This window comes from Harpia harpyja, chromosome 24 (assembly GCF_026419915.1).
Source record: "Harpia harpyja isolate bHarHar1 chromosome 24, bHarHar1 primary haplotype, whole genome shotgun sequence".
Taxonomy (NCBI): domain Eukaryota; kingdom Metazoa; phylum Chordata; class Aves; order Accipitriformes; family Accipitridae; genus Harpia; species Harpia harpyja.
In genome coordinates, this window is record NC_068963.1 from 380,894 (window position 1) to 400,799 (window position 19,906).

At 42.5% G+C, this 19,906-nt stretch overlaps 1 protein-coding gene across 1 annotated transcript; it reads left to right on the forward strand.

The window, feature by feature from the left end:
• Window positions 1-5,092: 5,092 nt before the first annotated feature.
• Window positions 5,093-15,470, forward strand: LOC128135796 (E3 ubiquitin-protein ligase RBBP6-like). The gene is made up of 3 exons (XM_052774879.1): window positions 5,093-5,258; window positions 11,659-11,758; window positions 14,409-15,470. Exons 1-3 carry the CDS (start codon window positions 5,093-5,095, stop codon window positions 14,551-14,553), a joined length of 411 nt encoding a protein of 136 aa, XP_052630839.1. The 3' UTR covers window positions 14,554-15,470.
• Window positions 15,471-19,906: the final 4,436 nt, after the last annotated feature.

Consider the following 19,906-nt stretch of genomic DNA (forward strand, 5'->3'; position numbering starts at 1 on the left):
GCAAATCCAGTTACTCATGCTAAGTAAATCTAAGTAAACAGCGTACTAAATCACACACCATTATAATTCAAAAGTGATTCGTTCTACTTGAAACTTACTTATTTAAGGTCAACGACTAATATCTCTTAACATTGAGAGTCGTCCCTGCTCAAGGGGAGAGTTGCCTGGTGGAGCAGTCCAGTTGCCACCCAGGGAGAACTCAAATTGGGCTCATCCAACGACCTGTTGTTGTTAAAAGATCTCGTTGCTGGAGATTACTGCCGTGCAGCCATGCTGCCTAGCAGGGAGAGCTCAAAGAAGGCTCACTGAGGCTGTCAGATTTATGGGGTAAAGTGGTTGGCTCATAGTCAAATTGCATACAATGGGAGAGGTATGCATAAGAGTCCTTGTACCCACAACTCTCGCTGTGCCGCTCTGCTCCTTTGTGGGTTTCCTAGAGGAGTTCTTGGCCCGGCTACGGCTCAGGCTTTACCTCCTTTGGAGCCTGTACCAAATTGCTGCTGGTTTGGTTAAGGGGGGTTCAAGTGCATCTGTCACAATAATGCACGTAGTCTGTCCTGTACTTCTAAAAGGTGGTCTAGGGGTGATCGATTCTGTATTACCATTTGTGTTAAAGGATTTTCAAACGTGGGTTTCTCTAGGTTTGCTTTATTAACAACTCAGAGTTGGGCCACCACCGCAGTGAATGGCGAAAGATAACTCAAAAACGCCTTCTATATATACGATTTTACAAAACAATATGCAATTGATGTTTTGTCAGAAGAAGTTCTTGGTGTTCTTGCACGAACTCTCAGTTCTCTATTCTCCAGTGGTTTCAAAAGTCCAATACATTTTCCTGTCTCGACCGATTCTTATTGTCTCGTCTCGGTTCTTCTGAAGTTAGTGGTCATAGGCAGAAGGTCTCCAGTCACCACAGTCACTTACCTTCTTACACACCAAAGATCACCTTTGAATTTCTGAGAATCACTCCGGTTGTTCTATTAATTCATCTTACTCTAAAGTTAATCACTTACTCTTATCTATTCTTATGTCTTAGATCTAAGATGTATGATTCTTTTTCTGTTGATTCAGCTTGACTGGGTTTTAAGCCAGCTATGGTGAGGGCTACACAAGGGACAAATGAGCAGCTTATGCATATTGTTTTATAAGCACCTGCATTCTATTAATCACATCTAAAACAATCTCTAATCATTAGTTATATGCCTGATATGAATAGTCTTAGAAACAATGAGGCTTAAGGCCTAGTTCCCTTTACATTTGTGATAATAATTTGATTTCTTTTTGTAGGACTGTAATACTCTGTGCTTTCATGAATGGCTTTTTCTAATTGTCTCGACACATTTGCAACAGCTCTTTCTAGTTCTGCAACGCCTAACCCTGGGATAAAAGCTGTTACAGGCAGGTGGAACTTTGTGCCACATTCTGTCAGTGGGCTGTAACACTTCTTCCCATAGATAGCAGTAGCTAGGAGCTACAGAGGCAGAAGAGATACAGGTTCTAACCTGTGTGGATGGTATTAATGCACTTAGAATACACTTTTCAGCTCGGGTTGAGGGTAAATCCTCAACTGCCCTTTCTCCACCTCTCCAGTATCACCCTGGTAGTTGTGTCAATGGGTAGTATAATCTTCAAATAAGTCTGAATCATGTAAGTTATTTCCTGCAAAAGGGTTTGCATGTGCTGGATTTGGATGTTCAGGTAAACCGGTAAGGTTTGGACCCAGAGTAGATGACTCGGAGCAATCAGGATCCTACAGGCCTGTGGCGGCAACCAAAATTGTATCATTATCTTTGGTTTGATTACAGCTTCCTGCAGAATACCAGGTTAATCTATCTGCAAATATCCATATTGTCTCAAGAGTCTGCAGGGCCTGAGAAACTCCATCCAGGAAAAAACGCTACAGTGGGGTGGCTTATTAGAATAGGTTTTATGTACGGGCTTCTGGAGAAACTCCCCTCCATGTTCAGTGGATGTGGTATATAGTAAGGTTTTGGAAGAATCTGTGGAGGAAGACCAGTTGCCTTTAGAGCTAGGAACTGATCTATGGAATGTTGCAGGCATAAGACTCCCCTTTTCATCTGTATGGTCCTAAGATGTGAATTGTCCATCTCTGTCCATTGTATTCATTTCAAGGCTCTATTGGCGTTTCCAGTTCCCGGCTGCTACAGAGTCAGTAAGCTTGTCAATAGGTTTGCTCTCCAGGCATACCCAGAGGTCTCCTTTGAGGCTAGTGACAAACCCTTCCTGGCGGAAGGGCCGTATGCTCACTTTCTGTGGTGAAAATTCATAACGTAGATGCCTGTCCTCGTACCACTGAGAATTCAATGGGACAGATACCCAGGAGAGCTGATTTCTGGTAGAGGATGGGCTTTTCGTGCATATCCAACAGTCGGGCTCGTTTGCCTCCGCTGCCGTACTGTGGACTGTGGCTATGGCCAAATTATGGAATGAATAGGTATAATTTGTATTCCACCACAGGCTTATAAGCAAGGCTACCATATTAAAAGCTAGCCTTCCAAATCACTAGTAACAGGAAAAACAAACAGACAGAAATAGCAAAAATAACTATCCCTTGGATATAGAGGACAGCACTGAAATCAAAAGGGTTTCCTGACTCTGGAAACCCAGAAGGCATTTAAAGATCCAAAGCAAGCAGTCATGGAAGCTCCCTCATTAGCCCTGTGTCGTGGTTTAACCCCAGCCGGCAACTCAGCACCACGCAGCCGCTCACTCACTCCCCCCCACCCAGTGGGATGGGGGAGAAAATCGGGAAAAGAAGCAAAACCCATGGGTTGAGATAAGAACAGTTTAATGGAACAGAAGAGAAGAAACTAATAATGATAATGATAACACTAATAAAATGACAACAGTAATAATGAAAGGATTGGAATGTACAAATGATGCGCAGTGCAATTGCTCACCACCCGCCGACCGACACCCAGACAGTCCCCCCGAGCGGTGATTCCCCCCCCACTTCCCCGTTCCTATACTAGATGGGACGTCCCATGGTATGGAATACACCGTTGGCCAGTTTGGGTCAGGTGCCCTGGCTGTGTCCTGTGCCAACTTCTTGTGCCCCTCCAGCCTTCTCGCTGGCTGGGCATGAGAAGCTGAAAAATCCTTGACTTTAGTCTAAACACTGCTGAGCAACAACTGAAAACATCAGTGTTATCAACATTCTTGTCATACTGAACTCAAGACATAGCACTGTACCAGCTACTAGGAAGACAGTTAACTCTCTCCCAGCTGAAACCAGGACACCCTGCCAGACTACAACAAGCCTTTTGTATTATATGTACATGGACAGAAAGGAATCGCCAGTTAGCCCAGAAACGGCTGCAAGCTGTAGAATGTGACTCAGCAGAACTAGACCTCGTAATTCAAGGCATGATGTCCTGTGCTGGGGCTGTTGCAGCAGCAGCTGCGATGACTGAGAGAGCAAGAAACATTGTCCTGGGGCACCTCCTAACGCCGATGGTTCATTCCTTACTCTTTAGTCCTCCTCTGCAGAGTTCAAGCAGCTGTGGATGTGCCACAGTTGGGAAGTACATTGGTTTATGGAACTCAGCCTAGATGGCCACTGGCTTCTTTGACTGAACTGTCCATAAACGCACAAGATACACTCCAACAGCCCGAGATGTCCCCCCCCTTCACTGTCACTGCGGCGCGGGCAGCCGAGTGCCCCACGGCAAACCCCCCCAGGCTGTCTTGCCCTGGCTGGCTGCTGACAGGAGGGGACACGGGGTGGTGACAGCCTGCGGGGTGACAGGAGGGACACGGGTCAGTGACAGACCCGGGGGGTGACAGGACACGGGCTCTTTGTCGTAACGCACTGAGTCATGGAAGGCACAGAGGGGCGGGTGCGGTGTTCCGTTGCAGGTGCACACTGACACGCTGGCGGCAGCCTCTGCGGTTGGTGGCTGGTGAGCCCCTCGGCGGAACGCTGAGGCAGGGGTGCCCGAGTTACCACAGCGAGCGGCCAGGACTGGGAGCGCTGCGTGCGAGAGAGGGAGCTGGAGGCCGAGCCGGGGCCGCGGGGGTCTGTCACGACACAGGCCAGACAGACCAGGGAGTCGTGTTGAGTTCAGAATTCCCTCAGGCTACATTAAGGTGAAACGACACCAAAGGATCAGTTAAGCATTTTATTCGTGGCGGAAGCAAACTGAACTTGTAAGGTGTAACAACAGTAGGTGACGGCGTTTCTCGCAACAGGAGTTGGCATGAAACTACCTCAGTAAACCGTGTAACCCGTGGTAACCATATGCATCAATTCAGGGCAGAAGGAGGTCCCTCCTGTTGAGTCTCAAGGTTCAGAGCAGACCCCCTTGCTTTCTAGACTCCCTCTCAGAGGAGAGCCTAGGGGCGGCTCAATCCACTCCTAGTCCCAGACTTGGTCAGCGGTTTTATGTCTTAAAGGGATGAGGTGTAAGGATTATGGGAAAGGAGAGGGAAAGAGAGAGCAAGACAGAGGGAGTAAAAGGAAAAGAGAAAGATGTCACTGGTCCTGCGTCCAGCGTTGGTCCAGTCAGCCTAGGGGTCCAGTTCTGGTGGGCGTGCGTGCGTGGGGCTTCAGTTTGTGTCCTTTTATCATCCTTGCTCCTCCTTCAGGCGAGCACTCCAACTCATTAGGCTAGTTAAGGGTCATGCGTGGTTTGTGCTTTCAGAACCTTCGGGAAATGGATCGCTGGGCTTGGAGGTTATTTGGGGAGTAACTCCTCCTTCTCTGCAGACACGACCATTGTTTGATCTTTGGCCATGCATGGTGAGCTGCCCTGCTCAGCATATCAGATCAGCGTATCAGAACACAGAGCTGCACACCCCCCCGGCATGGCCTCCCCATCCTGTTGCTGATGTCTGTGCTGATCTGTGCTGATTGCCTTCTTTTCACCTGTGGTTCCTTGCTATGCAGAGTTCGTCATTACATAGAACTTGCCCCACCGCCATGTTTGAGACATTAACTCTTTCAGTCTCTCACAGGGCCTCTCCCCATCGTCCGCCTGCCCGCCTGGGCTGCGAGGAGGAGCCGGGCGAGCATCGCCTCCATCTGCCACGGTAGACGCTGTCGCGGAACAGGCATCGCCTGGCCGCGACCATGTCGCGTGTCCACTACAAGTTCTTCTCCAGGCTGAACTATGATACGGTCACCTTCGACGGCCTCTACATCTCTCTGCATGACCTCAAGCTCCAGATCATGGGCCACGAGAAGCTGACGGCGGCCAGCTGCGACCTGCAGATCACCAACGCCCAGACCAAAGAAGGTGCGTGGGGGCAACAGGCACGGGGCCTCGGGGACTGCCCGGCTGGCGGCGTCGCAGACGACCCCGCGACGGCCATGGCCTGCGGGAGCCATGCTCTGCCCTCTGTGGCTCATCCCCACGTAGCATGAGTCAGGCTGGGGGCCATCCCGCCAGCATGTGGGAGGACCGGGAGGGCAAGCGTCGCCAGGGATGAAGCGGGGTGGGAAGCGATAATGTGATTCGGACACGATCGGTAGCTGTGACTTGTGTTGGGGACCTCACAGAGCTGTTCTTTTGCAGTTGCTGTTCTGACAACTACCTTCAGATCTGTGCTTTAGACGCGGAGCTAGGCACAGAAGAACACGTGGTTGATGGGCGACGTATAGTGCTTACAAAAGTTTTGGTTTCCTGGAAATTCTTCTAGGTAAAATGATAAGGAAATGCGGGAGGAGATCCTTTAATAACAAACCTCAAAGAAATCTTCAGAGAGATCTGGCAGACAAAGCTGAAAGTGATGGAAACAGAACAGATGGCTAGTTTGAAGAAAAAAAAGTGGTCTTGGTGACTTAGTTTTGTCTTCAACTCGTTTTATGCCACTGCATGGGTATATCAGTGATACAGATGCTTCTTGAATCTTCCATAAGGGTGTTTTCCATGGGAAAAGGCAAAAATCCCCCAGTGGTTTTCAGAGCAAAGCTAGAGAGTACATTTCGGTGTAATATGTATGTATGCCAAGTTTTTGGTTTATATGCATAACCGTGAATTTCACTTTTTATTAATCAGATGTAGATGCTTAAGCTCACCTTCAGAAGATAAAGGAAAAATGTAGACCAGGGTATTCTGCCTAAAAGGGATGTTTGGAATTCTTCCATGTGGACATAAAGGACTGAGTTTTTATAACTTTGCCTGTGCTGGAGTCCTGCCTAAATGTTGAAATGATCTTGGAAAGAAGAAAGTGAACCTTGAGTGAAGATGGCCTACTTGCTCAGATTTTTCCAAGCACTCTAAGCCTTTACAGTTCAGTAACTGTTACTTTTCAGAATGGAAATGTAGTAATAGAAGCAATGTTAATATCAGCTAAAAGGAAACAGGATTTTAAATATCAGTGGAAAAAAATGATGGGAAGGACTCTTTTTAAGATGGTGGGAAGGCAAAATGGATGGTTGGGACCTATTTTAAAAGTAGGGAGGGAGTGTGGGTGTCCTCTTCCAAGCTTACTATGGAGGCATGTTCTATAAAGGCAGAATTGCCTTCCAAAAGCCTCTAGGCCAGAATGATGCATTTAAACTTGCCTCCTTTGAATCCAAAATCTGGATTTCTTGACCTGTCTTTTGTAATAGGATGTTCTCACAGTATTGTGGAAGAACTGCAAACTCCAGAACTCGGGTCTCTTGAATACTCTTTCCTGCCCTGTACCATTCTGACTCAAAACACTTGGAGAACGTGCGATTCTGCTTATCAGGCAAAATGCAAGAAAATATAAAAGCAAAAATGGGTCTCAGAACTGGTCTTAGATGAATAGTTTTAAGGAAGAATAGTGCTCTTAGAAGACTGTCTCTTGAACGCAGAACTTGCTTGAGTTCAGTGTTGCAGCATGCACTTGACAGTGTTAGTAATGCCACAATGTGATGTCTTCAAAAAAACCCACGTGCTAACTGTGAATGAAATCATTTGGCCTCACAGCTGATGTCAGTCTGTCTATCTGTCTACTGGAATGTCTTCAACACTGTGCAAACGTAGCATTTTAGAGAAGACTTTTAAGCAACTTTTAAACCTTGTCCTTCACCGTGGCATTTTGTGTTGCAGTGCTAGTATGGGGGATTGCTTTGATTACACCTCCGAGTGCAATTAGTTCTTGGGCTGCCGTGCAGCATTATTGTGTAGAGCTTTCAGAAAGGGTATGGAGTCCCCTGTTTCCCAGGCTGAGCTGAGGGTAAGTCATGTACCCATTCAAAAAACAAGATGTTACAGTGGAGCTCATGCACTGCCTGTCTGGCAGTCAGCTGCTTGGACTCCATCAGCAGCAGGTTTGGGACCTCTCGGGGGTGTGCTGTCAGCTGGGTTAATGTCCCTTGGCCAGGTGCTTAGGGCAGGCTCCGTTTGGGACATTACCACGTTGCCTCCAGCATTGCTTTCGCTTTCCCAGTCCCATGCTGAAGCAGCGAGCAGTGCCAATAAGACATGAAGGCATCAGGCGGTCTGTATAATCAGATTAATGATTGAAAGTATGTCAGATTTTATTGACTCATCCTTTCAAAGCAATACAGGTGCTCTTTTGGAGCACAGTACTGTATGACAATAATGCAAATGAAAGCTCCATGAACTGGTTGACCTACTGAGCTAGCTCATTGAGGAAATGATGATATACCAGTTGTAGGTGAGATCAGGGATACCTGCTTGGGTGGAAGCTGAAAATCCAGAAATAGTAGTCCAGTCTGTTCATCAGGATGTTTCAAGGCAGTGCTTTCAGTGCAGCTACACAGATGATTTGTTTGTTTGTCGCAAAGCGTGCAAGTGGTGTTGATTAGAAGAGAGCTAAAAACTCACATTGTGAGAAAGCGTATTTTTAAGCGCTAGGGGGAAAAAGTGTTCTTGGGAGTTACCCTCTTTTCTGGTAGAGACAGTCTGGCATGTTAGTAGTCATTGTCAGCTCTTACCCTGCAAATCCTTTCCCCAGTAGCATAATAGCTGGTTGGCAAGGCATCTAAGGCTAGTAAAGGCTTTTCTTTGTCATTTCACATATAGGCTTGCTTTCCAATGACTTCTGTTCTGAAGAGCTTCTGTACTTTATCTGGGTGAAAATACTTCTCTACATAGTGCTCGGAGAGGTGCTTTTGCACTGCTGTCAGACTCCAAATGGTGGATTAAAGCAGGCCGTAAAATAAAGTAGGAGCTTTTTTCAGTAACCTGTTGATAGCATACATATGAGAGAAATTATTAAAGCTAGCAGATTTTCAGAATTATAGGTGAATTTAAAAATGGGATTTTTAAATGGTGCATTCAATGCGAAGCAGAGCATAACCTGAGCTGCTTGTACTTTTTTGCAGGAAGAAGGTTGTGGACACTAATGCAATAGCTGATTTAAGCTTTCTGAGTCCGTATGAGGCAGCAGTCAAAGTAGCTCTTGTTTAACTTGTCTGCCTCCATGAAATACTTCTTTCCCTTGGGTCTTTCAAGCATACTAAATTTCTTGTCTTTTAGACTGTTATGTCTCTTCTGCTCTTGACTTTAAGATAACATCCAAATCTTCCTTTGCTTTTGCAAGCTTTCTGAGTTAATGGGATCCTTACTTTTAATCACAGGTCAGATTGACAAAAGCCCAGTAGCCCCTTACTGGCCATCACTGCCAGTAAAACAAGTGTCGTGCTATCAGGAAATAGGAATCAACAATGTTGTAACCTCCAGCTTTGCTGAACATTTCTATTGGAGTGCTGCTTGGACAAGTGTGAAAAGTAGCCTTGTTGAGCATGACATGACTGCTCACTTTGCAGATGTGGAGTCATGAGGTGAGGCAGTGTGACACTGCTTTGCAGGTCCTGGTAGTTACTGAGTCTCTGCTAGGGGATGCTGCTGCCCATGGGGAATAGGTTCCTGCTGGGAGACACCAGTTCAGTCTGAGAGCTGTTAGACTAAGCTGGTGTCTGTTAAATTCAAATTGAGAGGGACTTCAGGAAGAGTGTGCCAGATTTAGTCCTTCCCTACTTAAAAAAAGAAAAAAGTTGACTTTTTAGTCGACATTGTTTGGCTTCACCTCTAATAAAATTTCATCACCAAAATTAATTCAGTTAATTGAGGCGAAGGAAAAATAAATGTATTAAAACCAGTTAATATCAGGCCCCTTCACAGAACTAACTCAGCAATGGACTCTGCTGTATGTAAACACTCTTCCACAAATTCTCTGACATGGTGACCAAGCTGGTGGGATACTTCAAGTACCAAATACAAATAGGTGCCATGATAAGTGTCCTATACAAAGAAAGCCTTTCCTTCACCGAGCTATTGTCACTGTTCAGCTGATGCATTTAAACGTATACTGATGGACTTTTAAGGTGAATTCATTTTTATATCAGTCTGTTACTAGATGGCTGGAGCTCTCTTCACGGTGCACTTAACGAGCATATTGAAAACAAGCATATATCGAGAGAGAGAGAGAGAGAGAGAGAGAGAGAGAGAAATGCATGCAAGGATAGTCTATTCAGAAGGCAGATGTCAATGCTTCTCTTCTAAAGGTCAATGAATTGTCACCAAGTACTAGAAGAGGACTTATTCCTCTTTTTGCATCACACAGCTGTTGGGCATGTTCGAATTGACCTCTGCAGGCTTGCATCATTTGTGAATAAATGCATTGGTTGCTGTCCTCATATATACAGTCTCTTCCTAGGCAAGGTGCTGCCACTTGTAAATCTGCTGCAGAACTAGAACAATCCTCAAGTTCAGCACAGGCGTAGCAAACTCCTGCCTTTTTGTGGAGCCACTGTTGCTTGTCCTCTGTCTCTGAAATGTCAGTCCAGCAGTTTGTGATCTGGACCAGAAAGAACGCTCTGTATGACTCCATTCAGCAGGTCGAAACAGCTGGTTTGGGCTTCTAGATCTGCAGCTTCCATGATGTCCCAGTTGCCTGCCTGGGCCTCAGTACTGCTTCAGCTCCTTCTCCATCAAAAAGTCCCAGTGCAGGCCTTTCTTGACAGGTGGCTGTGGAAGGGTTAGAGTTTCGTTTTTGAGAAGAGCTCTAGGGGTTGCTTTCAGGGTATATGACTTCTGTAAAAGCTTTTGTTTTCATCATTAGTAGTCCTTTCTCCTACAGTTTGAACCTACTTGGAAGTCCAGAGGAAGCTTGCTGTTCGGTTCCCTAGGGGGGAAGATCAGGAATTAGTTTCAGCTAAATGATTTCTCAGTTTTCTGAAGAAGCATTCTGTCATTTGGAAAGAGAAGTAAAATTTTCATTTCATTGTTGAAATAATGTCTTCTGGTAGGTGAGTTTTGGGGTAAGAGAGGTTCCTGCCTGTAGGAATAATATACTGAAAAATGAAGCATAAATTGTGAAATATTCCTGTTTTGTGTGTGATCACTGAGCAAAACCACCCTGACAGAGCTTGACTAGATATACAGCATCTTTGCTTTTCAGACCATTGTTCTGATTCGGTCTGCAAAGGTAAGAGCTTTTAATGTTTAAAACTGTAGGCAGATTACAGGGAATGGCTGCTGATAGTGATTTAAAATATTTAGTCATATCCAGCTTGCGTAAGGACAATATAAAAACCATTCTCATGGAGAGATCTTTGCATTTTAAGCTTACTCAGTCAAAGTGTCTCAGGTAGTTTGGTTTTTTTGTTTGTTTGGGCCTTATGTAGAAGGTCAGAAGGCTTTCCTCCTCTTCAAAGACTAACATGGTGTAAGCCAAGGCAAAGCATGGGTAGCTTCAGGCACACACTCTTTTCAAAAGGCTTTTCACGGCTGTCTTCATAAGGAATTTTGTTTGAGTCTCTCTGCTCTGCAAAATGAATCGCAAGAATTCATAGAATCCTAGAATCATGGAGTGGTTTGGGTTGGAAGGGACCTGAAAGATCATCTAGTTCCAACCCCCCTGCCATGGGCAGGGACACCTTCCACTAGACCAGGTTGCTCAAAAGCTCAGGGACGGGGCATCCACAACTATTGACATCCAATTCACGTCCCTTGGGTTAATTCAAACTAGATGATAAGCTTCAGAGGGGAGATAGCACTTTAGTTGGAGCCAATTCTGCCCTACTTGTGAAAGCAAGCTCAACCCCCCCCCAAATTTCTGTGATCCAAACACTAGCATTGCCGGTTTTGTTTCCATTTACATGTAAAGCGGTGTTGTTGATGGGTTAAGCTCCAAGGAATAGACAGAGATGGCAGGCTCTCTTCTGTGTTCTGTCAGTCTTGACCACTAGCAGCACAGGGGAACTGATACAGTTAACAGCTCTGAAAGCAATGGTGCAGAGTTGTCATGCTTTAGCTGAGGGCCTCTTTTGTTGCAGGACAAGCTAGTCAGACTTCAGAATCTGGTTTATGCAGGTGAGACTTTGCTGTGGTTGGTTTTTCTCCAAAGCTCTATTGGTTTTGTAGCCTAACAGAAGCAAAAGCAGCTTAAGCTAGATCAGGAAAGAACCTCATGCATTAGCAGACTCCGCTTCAGTGACCTTTGAGACCATTTTGCTGTTGGCATTCCAGCCATTTTAAAAACATGAAAAAGATTGTGCTGCTTGTGTTTGATTATCAAACCTGACAATTTCTTGAAATGTACTTTCAGTGTGTTGGGACGATCAAAGCGCAACGTTACATATCAAATTTTGCTTTTCTATCCATAAAGGGATTCTCGGAAATGTTGTGTAATTATGTATTGATATACGTTCTCGTAAACTGGCAAATTCTTTTTCTGTATTGATGTTGTTTTCAGAATACACAGATGGTAATGCCCTGATTCCTAAGAACTCATCGGTAATTGTTAGAAGAATCCCCGCTGGAGGAGTTAAAGTCACCAGCAAAACCTGTGTTATGTAAGTATCCATAAAGCATTGTATTCTTGGTTAGGGGTTTCAGCGGATTAACTTTTTAAATTGATATTAGTTTACAAGAGACATTCAGATTGTATCTTTCTTGTTAAAGCTGCTGTTAATTTTTGTTGTCATGGGCTAGATTTTAATGTATCTGTCCCCAAGTAGACTTACATGTTTTGTCCTGCTGGGAGATGGGGTTCAAACTGTAACAATGGTAGCTTTTAAGATGATTCCATTGGGTTTGTTCTTGGGGTTGATTCTTCTGAGAGCCAAGTTGTAGATCCCATTTCCTCTACGTGGAGAGATTCCTTCTTTTATGTGTTTGATTTTATTGCTTTTATAGTAAAGACAGATAGGCATTGTTGTGTAAACTTATAATTTGTTCCCACCTCAGAAGAGTCTGATAGTCAAACACTGACAATTTCTTGCATTTGGGGAGGCAGGGTGGGATATGGCAGGTATTCTTACGCCCCAAATCTGGGTGTTTTGCATACTAGGCACAGAGGAAAGACCAAGGGTTGCCAGCTGGCAAACCATGCAAACCAGAAGTTCCATTCATAAGTGATTCCTATTAGTTTCCTAAAGACAATGTCCACTTCAGGCAAGAGAAAAAGAACACTATCCTAAAGTGTATCACCTTTTGAGCGAGTACAGCAAAGGAATAGTTAACCCTTTCCAAACTTGGAACTCAGTAAGCAGTTCAGCACGTTACCAAGCGTTACTAGTTATCTAAGTCTGTTTTTACCCTAAGTTGATATCAGTGCTCCAGGTTTTCAATCTATATTCCTAAGATTTATGGAGGACAGAGAATCGGATGTATTGGTTAAACTTACAGCTATCCAAATGCAATGCTGACTACAGGATTATTGCTGTCATGTATGTATTCAGCTACATTAGCATTGTTTGAACATTCATGTTTTCCAGCCTTCTTAAAGAGACGCCTCTCCCCCACAATTAGTAGGTATTATTAGCTTGTGGTTTTGCCATGTCTTTCTCATGTTGGTTCTCAGTCAATACAGTAGACTGATGAGTTACTGTGTGTCTCGAAAAAACAGTACAGCAGCATCCTGGTACCTGTGAAGCATTTGCGAGCAAAAAACCCTGAATTGATGTGACTCTGCATGTAAACTTTGGGCATATTACTTCAGTAGTTGTTGCAGTGCTTTCAGGCATTACCTAGGCATTCAGGACGCCACAGTGTTGTGCTTATAACCATGGCCTTGTTTTGGGGCTTAATTTAAATATGTGTGCTTAGTGCCGCCCTGTCAATGCATCCTCCGTTTCTGGTTGGCTGGCGCTCTCTCCTGGTATCATAATACTGCCCTGAAATGAGAGGAGAGATGCTGCTAGCATCAAAGATCAAACAAAGACCTGTATGTGGGGATAAGGAAAGAATGGCACTGCTGTTGTAGTGTTGAAAATGAACCAGGCAGATGAGCTTTCTATTCTGTCAGCTGGAAACATTACAGAAACAACTTGGTAGAGTGGTTAATGTTTGGGAACAAGGAATGTATGCTATAATGGTGGAGAGGCCTTCAAAAATGTGTTACTCACCTTGTATGTTCTTCAAGGTAAATGGGTGAAGAAACCATTGTGTGGTAATCTAAAGTATTTCCCTGTACTTCCTCATCTTCAGGAGGTACGTGGCTGTACTTGCGAGCCTGGTGGTATTCTAGTAGTGGCAGGAAGCCTGAGCCTTTCTATTTGTACATAAATTCCACAGCAGCCTTTGAATTGTCTCTGCTCATGGGACACTTTGGATGACGTAGGAATTGTTTGTTAACTAGATCAAGGGCTGCACATCTGATTCATGATGAGTAGCATGCAGATACAGATCAATAAGTGTGTGGAATCTCAGCAAGTTTTCAAATGTAATGACTATTGCCAAAAAGATTGTAGCCTTTTCAAGATTATCTTCAAGCAACTTCTGGCAAGTAAGACCTTTTCTTTTTTGTCACAGGGCTCCTAAATCACACCAAACCCTAGAAACTGCTTTCAGGTGACATTTCTGCTACTATTTTTAGTCAATATTGCATGTGTAACACATATAGTATTTTGGCACTTCCATGGCTAAATGTCGTAGCTATCTGAATACAGTGCTTGGGCTTTCACAAAGAAACTCTGTTCTAAAGCCTATGCTGCTGCCATTTTTGTTATTTCTTTGTCAGATGACCGACTGTTTTCTCTGAAGTAAACTTGCACTTCAAAGTGTCTAGAACGTCAGTGTTCTTTCTTGGAAATTACTGTATCTGGTACCCATTTGTAATACTAGATATGTACAGATTGGTTAAAGTTGCCTTTGTATTTTGATAGTTGATAATATTTAAGAACACCAAGCTGTAACACAGACTTCATCTTTTTGATACTTACGCAGCAGAGACAAAATACCTGAGGACTTCCTCTTGCACTGTTGTGTTCTATATCTGTACATCTTAATTTGTGACAAAGTAGAAACGGGATTTGGGGTTTTTTTTAGTTGCACTTAATGTACCAAGAGAGAACAGTTTAGGTATATGAATAAATTTCCACATTCCCTAGACTATCAGAACATAATGTTTTGATGTTCAGGTTTTATAATCTGTTGTCACTGCTTTATGCTGGGTACAAGTGCTTTACCTGAAATTCTGATCACCTTTATTTCTTCTTCCAGAAGTCGTACCGAGCCAGTGAGTGGAACATCAAAAGCAGTATGTAAAAACACAATCTCACACTTTTTTCTACACACTGCACTTAATTCTAAACAACGTAGCCTTGTATTAATTTTCCAGACATTAACTAATTATATATTCCAGTAAAACCTGGTGTATGTTGTAAAGACAATGTCTTTGATTCAGCATAGGAAAAACTGGGTAATGCCATCATTTGCACAGTCCTAATGTAAATATTGGTATTTGTGCCTAGTGATGCATTGCATTTCATATTGAATATGCTAGAATATTTCCTGTATGACTTTGTGTTGTACAGGTAATGTATGATCGCTTTTAGATCATGTAGGTCCGAGGTTTGCACAACTGAACATGGTGCCCTGTTCTACATCTGTGTATAGCTAGTAATGCGTATGTTTGTACAGGTTGTTTTGTGCTTTTTGTTTCTTGGAATCCAAATTGTTTGGAGTGAATTTTCTGCCATTTCCACATTATATCACTTAGCATTTTTTTTTAAATACTCTTTTTGCCTAATGGATTTTGAAAATGTTATCAAAACCCACTGAGAAACCACTGTGCTTAAACTTGGTACTGTTTCTTACTTTTGACCTGGGGGTTCAAACAAATACCCAAACCAACACATCCCATACGTTTTGAGGACAGTCATGTGCAGCTAAATGTTTCCTTTTCATGTCCTTAAATGCTTGGGTATTTGTTCCTAAAAGTGTATAATTGAAGTGATATTATTTCGGCCCCTCTGAGTACATGTATGTCTTTAAGAGATTGCCATGAATTTAAATATGGTTGCTACACAAAGTGGTATTCTGACGTTCTGCGTTTGATCTTTCCACTCTATCTGATGAAGCAGTTTAGTTTAATAGTTTGTCTGCAAATGAAAATATCTAAAACCCAGTGTACAGGTTTTGGCACAAGGTTAGAGGCTGGTGTATTTGTGGGTAAAATCCCTGTCATTTTTCTGAACTTCTGCCTGCAGTACTTTTTTGGATCTGGGTGGCTTCGGGGTTGGATGCTGCTTTGATTTCCCAAAGGTTAAGCCTTTCTTTAGTATACCCTCACTCTGAATTTCCGTTTGGAAAAGGGGCAGCATTTTTCTTCAGGTTAGAAAACACTGTCATTCGGCTGCTAAACTAGAGATAATTCACACAAGGAAATACCTAACTGGTAATGGTCTAGATCTGGATTTGCGACTTGGGTCGAAGGCTAGGTGTAACTGTGCTTTTCAAAATAGCTCTTATAATGTAAAAATTCCTATTTGTTGGGGTTTATTTTTCATCTTTAAGTATAACTGCTTTTTCTTCACTAGAATGGTGTGAGGCTTTGCACTAACCCTGGATCATTGGATCTCATCACTTGATCAGCTGTTTGGGTAACTTAATCTAGAAATTCATGAACTCTGGGTCTGTGTTCTGTGAAGAATACAGCCTCTGATTCTCGTGGAATAGTATACAATGAACTTAAAATGGAAAACTTCTTGTATGTTGGTGTAAAAACACCAAGTCAAAATCTGACATTCATAATTCTATCACTGATTGGCTCAAACTCCTTTTTGGACATGAATGCCTCTCATTGTGAGCCCAGTGACCCTAGTAGTTAATGTAATGCATTTATGTAAACCACATTTATAGTATTTGATCTAATTGAGATGGGTGTTTATTTCTTGGAAAGAGTTATTTTTCTCTTTGTTTACTAGCTTGTGTATAAACACAAATCACATCTTCATAAATAAGGTTGATATTCTTTCAGCCTCGTGTGTTCCCTGGTGTCTTTGTATTACATTTCTAAGTAGCATCTTACCATAAGCTCACATAGATGTCTCAAAAAAAAATTTTTTTTAAAAAAGGAAAAATCCTGGAGTGGGAGGGAAGACTTAGTGTTAGTTAGAACTAATTAAAAGGAAGACAAAGCAAAACTGTTCCCTTCTTGTTTGCTTTGAGTGTACCTGATGTGGGTTGTGGGTAGCCATAGGGAGGGTGGAAGCCTTGCATCTCTCTTTACAAGTCCCCTCTCTCTCTCTCTCTCACACACACACAGAGTAAAAGCACTGCAGCCTCAGGTGCTTCTAGTGTTGGAGGCACAATTAGCTTTCTTCTTAAAGCTAACTCAGGTCTTGGTCTAAAGTGTGTGGGGGGGTTTTTTATTTTGTTATTTTAAATAAACATCTTTCTGCATGTATTTCAAAGCAAAACCTGGATCTTAGTGTGGTCTGAATAAATCACTGGGAAGGCTTGCCAATTATTGTTGAACAGTAAAGCAGCAATGTTAAAATCAGTTCAGATTTTTTTTTTAAAAAGGATGCACAAAAACTTATACTTTGAATATTTCTTAATCGTCTTGCTCTTATGTTAGGTGTCATTCTACACTTCCAAATCTGTGCTGCTGCCCTACTGTTACTACGGCCAAATCAAGAAAGTGGATCCTATTTGTTTTTGTATTCTTATTTCAGTAACTGCAAGGATCTGTAGTTGGGATTAGTCCTCAGAGGCTGCAGAAATGCAGAGAGTCATGCGCATTGTTTTAGCACCGTCAAGCACAGCTGTGATCCTTCCTGGCTGAATTTTGAGTTTAACCAAGCTATTGGGTTTTAGGAAACCACTGTGATTTAAATGCAGCACTCCAGCAGTGAGATTAGCCTTTTCCTCCTATTTTCTGTCCCCTTTCCCACTTGCTTTATGTGAGTTTCTGTTTAGTCTTCTGTTTGAAATGGGAGTTAATACATTGACTGTTGATTCTGGTTTTTTGAGGGTTTTCTTTGCTTGGTTACTTTTGGGGTTTTTTTGGTTTGGGTTTTTTTCCCCAATTCTTCTGCAGTATTACCTTGGGGTTGTATACAAGTTTCGTGGAGGTGTTGTTTCTACTTGACCGATTGGAGGGACTGGGAGGAAATACTTCAGTAGAAATTTAAAGGAAAAAAACAAAGACACAAGAATGTAGGATCATTGGAAGATGGTCATTGGGCAAACGTACTAAATAGTACATTAATTTTCTATTTGCTGCTTTTGGTAACTGTTCATAGAAAGGAGTGCTTTCATCTCCTTTAAGAAATTAGACTGTTGCCTGCAGGCCATATAATAACTGCTTCCTAAAAAAAGACAAGAACTAATTAATAGTTTATTAACTGTTATGTTTCAGTTACTGGTCAATACTAGACTGTTTAATGCCAGACTCCAATAGAGAGCTTTCCTAATTCCTTGTTTGCTTCTGAAAACCCACAAAGTGATAGTGGTTGTGCCTGCCATGAGAGAACATAGGCCTGTTTTTCCACATGTGAAGAAGGGTGGCATGTGGAGCATGAAGCTTCAAAATACTTGATCAGACTTCCATTTTGACAGAAGTGGGTACCAAATGTTGTGAAGGGAAGGAAAGTTGAATCCTCTGGTAAGATTTGCAGTGGAAAGAAGGTCTCTTGTTCTAGATCTGGGTGCTCCTCTCCAAAGGCACGTTTTCAAGACTTTTTTAGTTAGTGTTAGAGTAACATTGTCTGTGCTTTCCTAAACATCTAGAGAAGACATGATTAACTGGAGTGACGAATCATCTTCTGCATGTAAATATTTTGTCCCCAGAGTCTGCTAAAACGGCTCCCTTGAATTCTTCCACTACATTGGGTAATAAAGGACAAGGGCTTTTTTCCAAGGAAGGGTTTTAATCTCTCCTCTGATCCATTTAGTGACGTCTTGAGGAGAGCTGTTCAGTTTACGCTGTGACACTATTCTACATTTTTGAACAACTGAAGACCTAATAAGCAGTGATTCAGGTGTCTTTCTGATAATGTTTTGCTAGTGTAAGCTTAACTGCTGCTTGTGGCATAATATAATTCCATATTCTGGAAAAGGAACAAGCTAAGTGTTACCCTGTTTACTTGTGGAAAAACAGCATTTCACTATTAGTCCTCAATAGATGCTGCAGCGTATTACAAACTAGTGGCCTGAGGGCTTCACTCCTGCAGGGTGTTCCAGGAGGTAGGTGGGAGGGAGGAGTGTGGTTGCAGTGGAGAAAAAAATTACAGGACTGTGCTCTGACTCCATGTTTTCATCATCATTCAAAATTGGTTTTGCTCTGATAGTAAGGAGCATAATATTAAATTCTCACACTTCCCAAACTAATTTGGATAGTATGGCCTGTGGTCTAATAAAATACATCAGTATTCTCTGTTTTTGTAGGCTGCTCTGTCATGGTAAACACCTTTATTTGACTAATTTGAGCAGTCTGTTTTTTTCTAAACAAAGTGGTGGTGTACTTTTATGGCTGATGTTCTGGATTGGTGGTTTTATTTGGGTGTTGTGGGGTATGGTGAGTTTGGCATTTTTAAACTTAGTGACGGGAGGGGCAGAGTTCATGGTTGAGGGCTGATATGCCTGTGCTTGATTTTGCCAGGCAGCTACTGTCTTCATAAAAGCATAACTGTGTGCATTTATAAGTGATGAGATGTTATCTGATTACTTTACAAGCTACACTGCAAATAAATTTCCTGTAGTGATGCTTCCTTCTCAAATAAACTGAAATCCTTTTTAGCTGAAAATTGACAGATGTGAGCATTTGACAAGGGTCCCTCTCTGAGATATTGTGGAGCAGTAAGTTGATGTCATGGGGGTTTGGTTATTTTAGTTTCTTCCCATTAACCACACAGGCACTCTTAAGGTGCCATAGGTTTGGACTTTGTTTTGAGCAAACACAAATTACACGGGGTTGGCAGTGCCCCTGTCAGTGACACTCAGAGGATATAGTGCAGACTCTCAGACTACAGTAGACGCTAACTATTGCTATGTTTTGACTGTAGAACTTGAATATGTGTTTACTTTTTTGTGAACAGATAGATGACTCTCCTGCATCTCTTTCTCTGGCCCACCTTGCTAAGGTATATATATATTCTTGTCAAATTCTTTAAAAAAAAAAGTGTTTGCTTTGTTTTTTAAAATCTTATACTGTGATCTGTAGCTGGATAACTGTTGTAACGGAAACAAAACTTTAATTTAATTTTTATCAATTTAAAGTATTAATTTTAACTTTAAAATGTGTGTCTATTTTGGTACTACCCTGTAAAGAGTAGTTCCCACTTTGGGAAGATAGAAGGGGAGTACCTTATCAGCCTCAACGTAATGTTGCACTATTACTCATGTTCCAGACACAAAGAAGTAGCACTTCAGAAGCTGTTTACCAGTTCTCATATATTTCATTAATTTTGCATTGGAAACTAACAGTTTTTACAGAAGAATTTAATTGGCTGTAAGTTACGGACATTTGGAAGGGGGAGTGTGCAACAGCCAAAAGAGAATCGTTTCTCTAACATGGACAATTGCATGGCTGTTTTTGAATTTCTAGTCATTAAAGTTACAGATCCATTCTTTTAATGCTGCACAGTTTCATAAATACTAGTATATAGCTAGTGGACAACATCATCTAATTTGTTTGAATGCAGACTGTGTAAAGTGTGAAAATGTACCTGATTGTTTATAGGAATATACCAATGTGTATGTGTGGCATATTA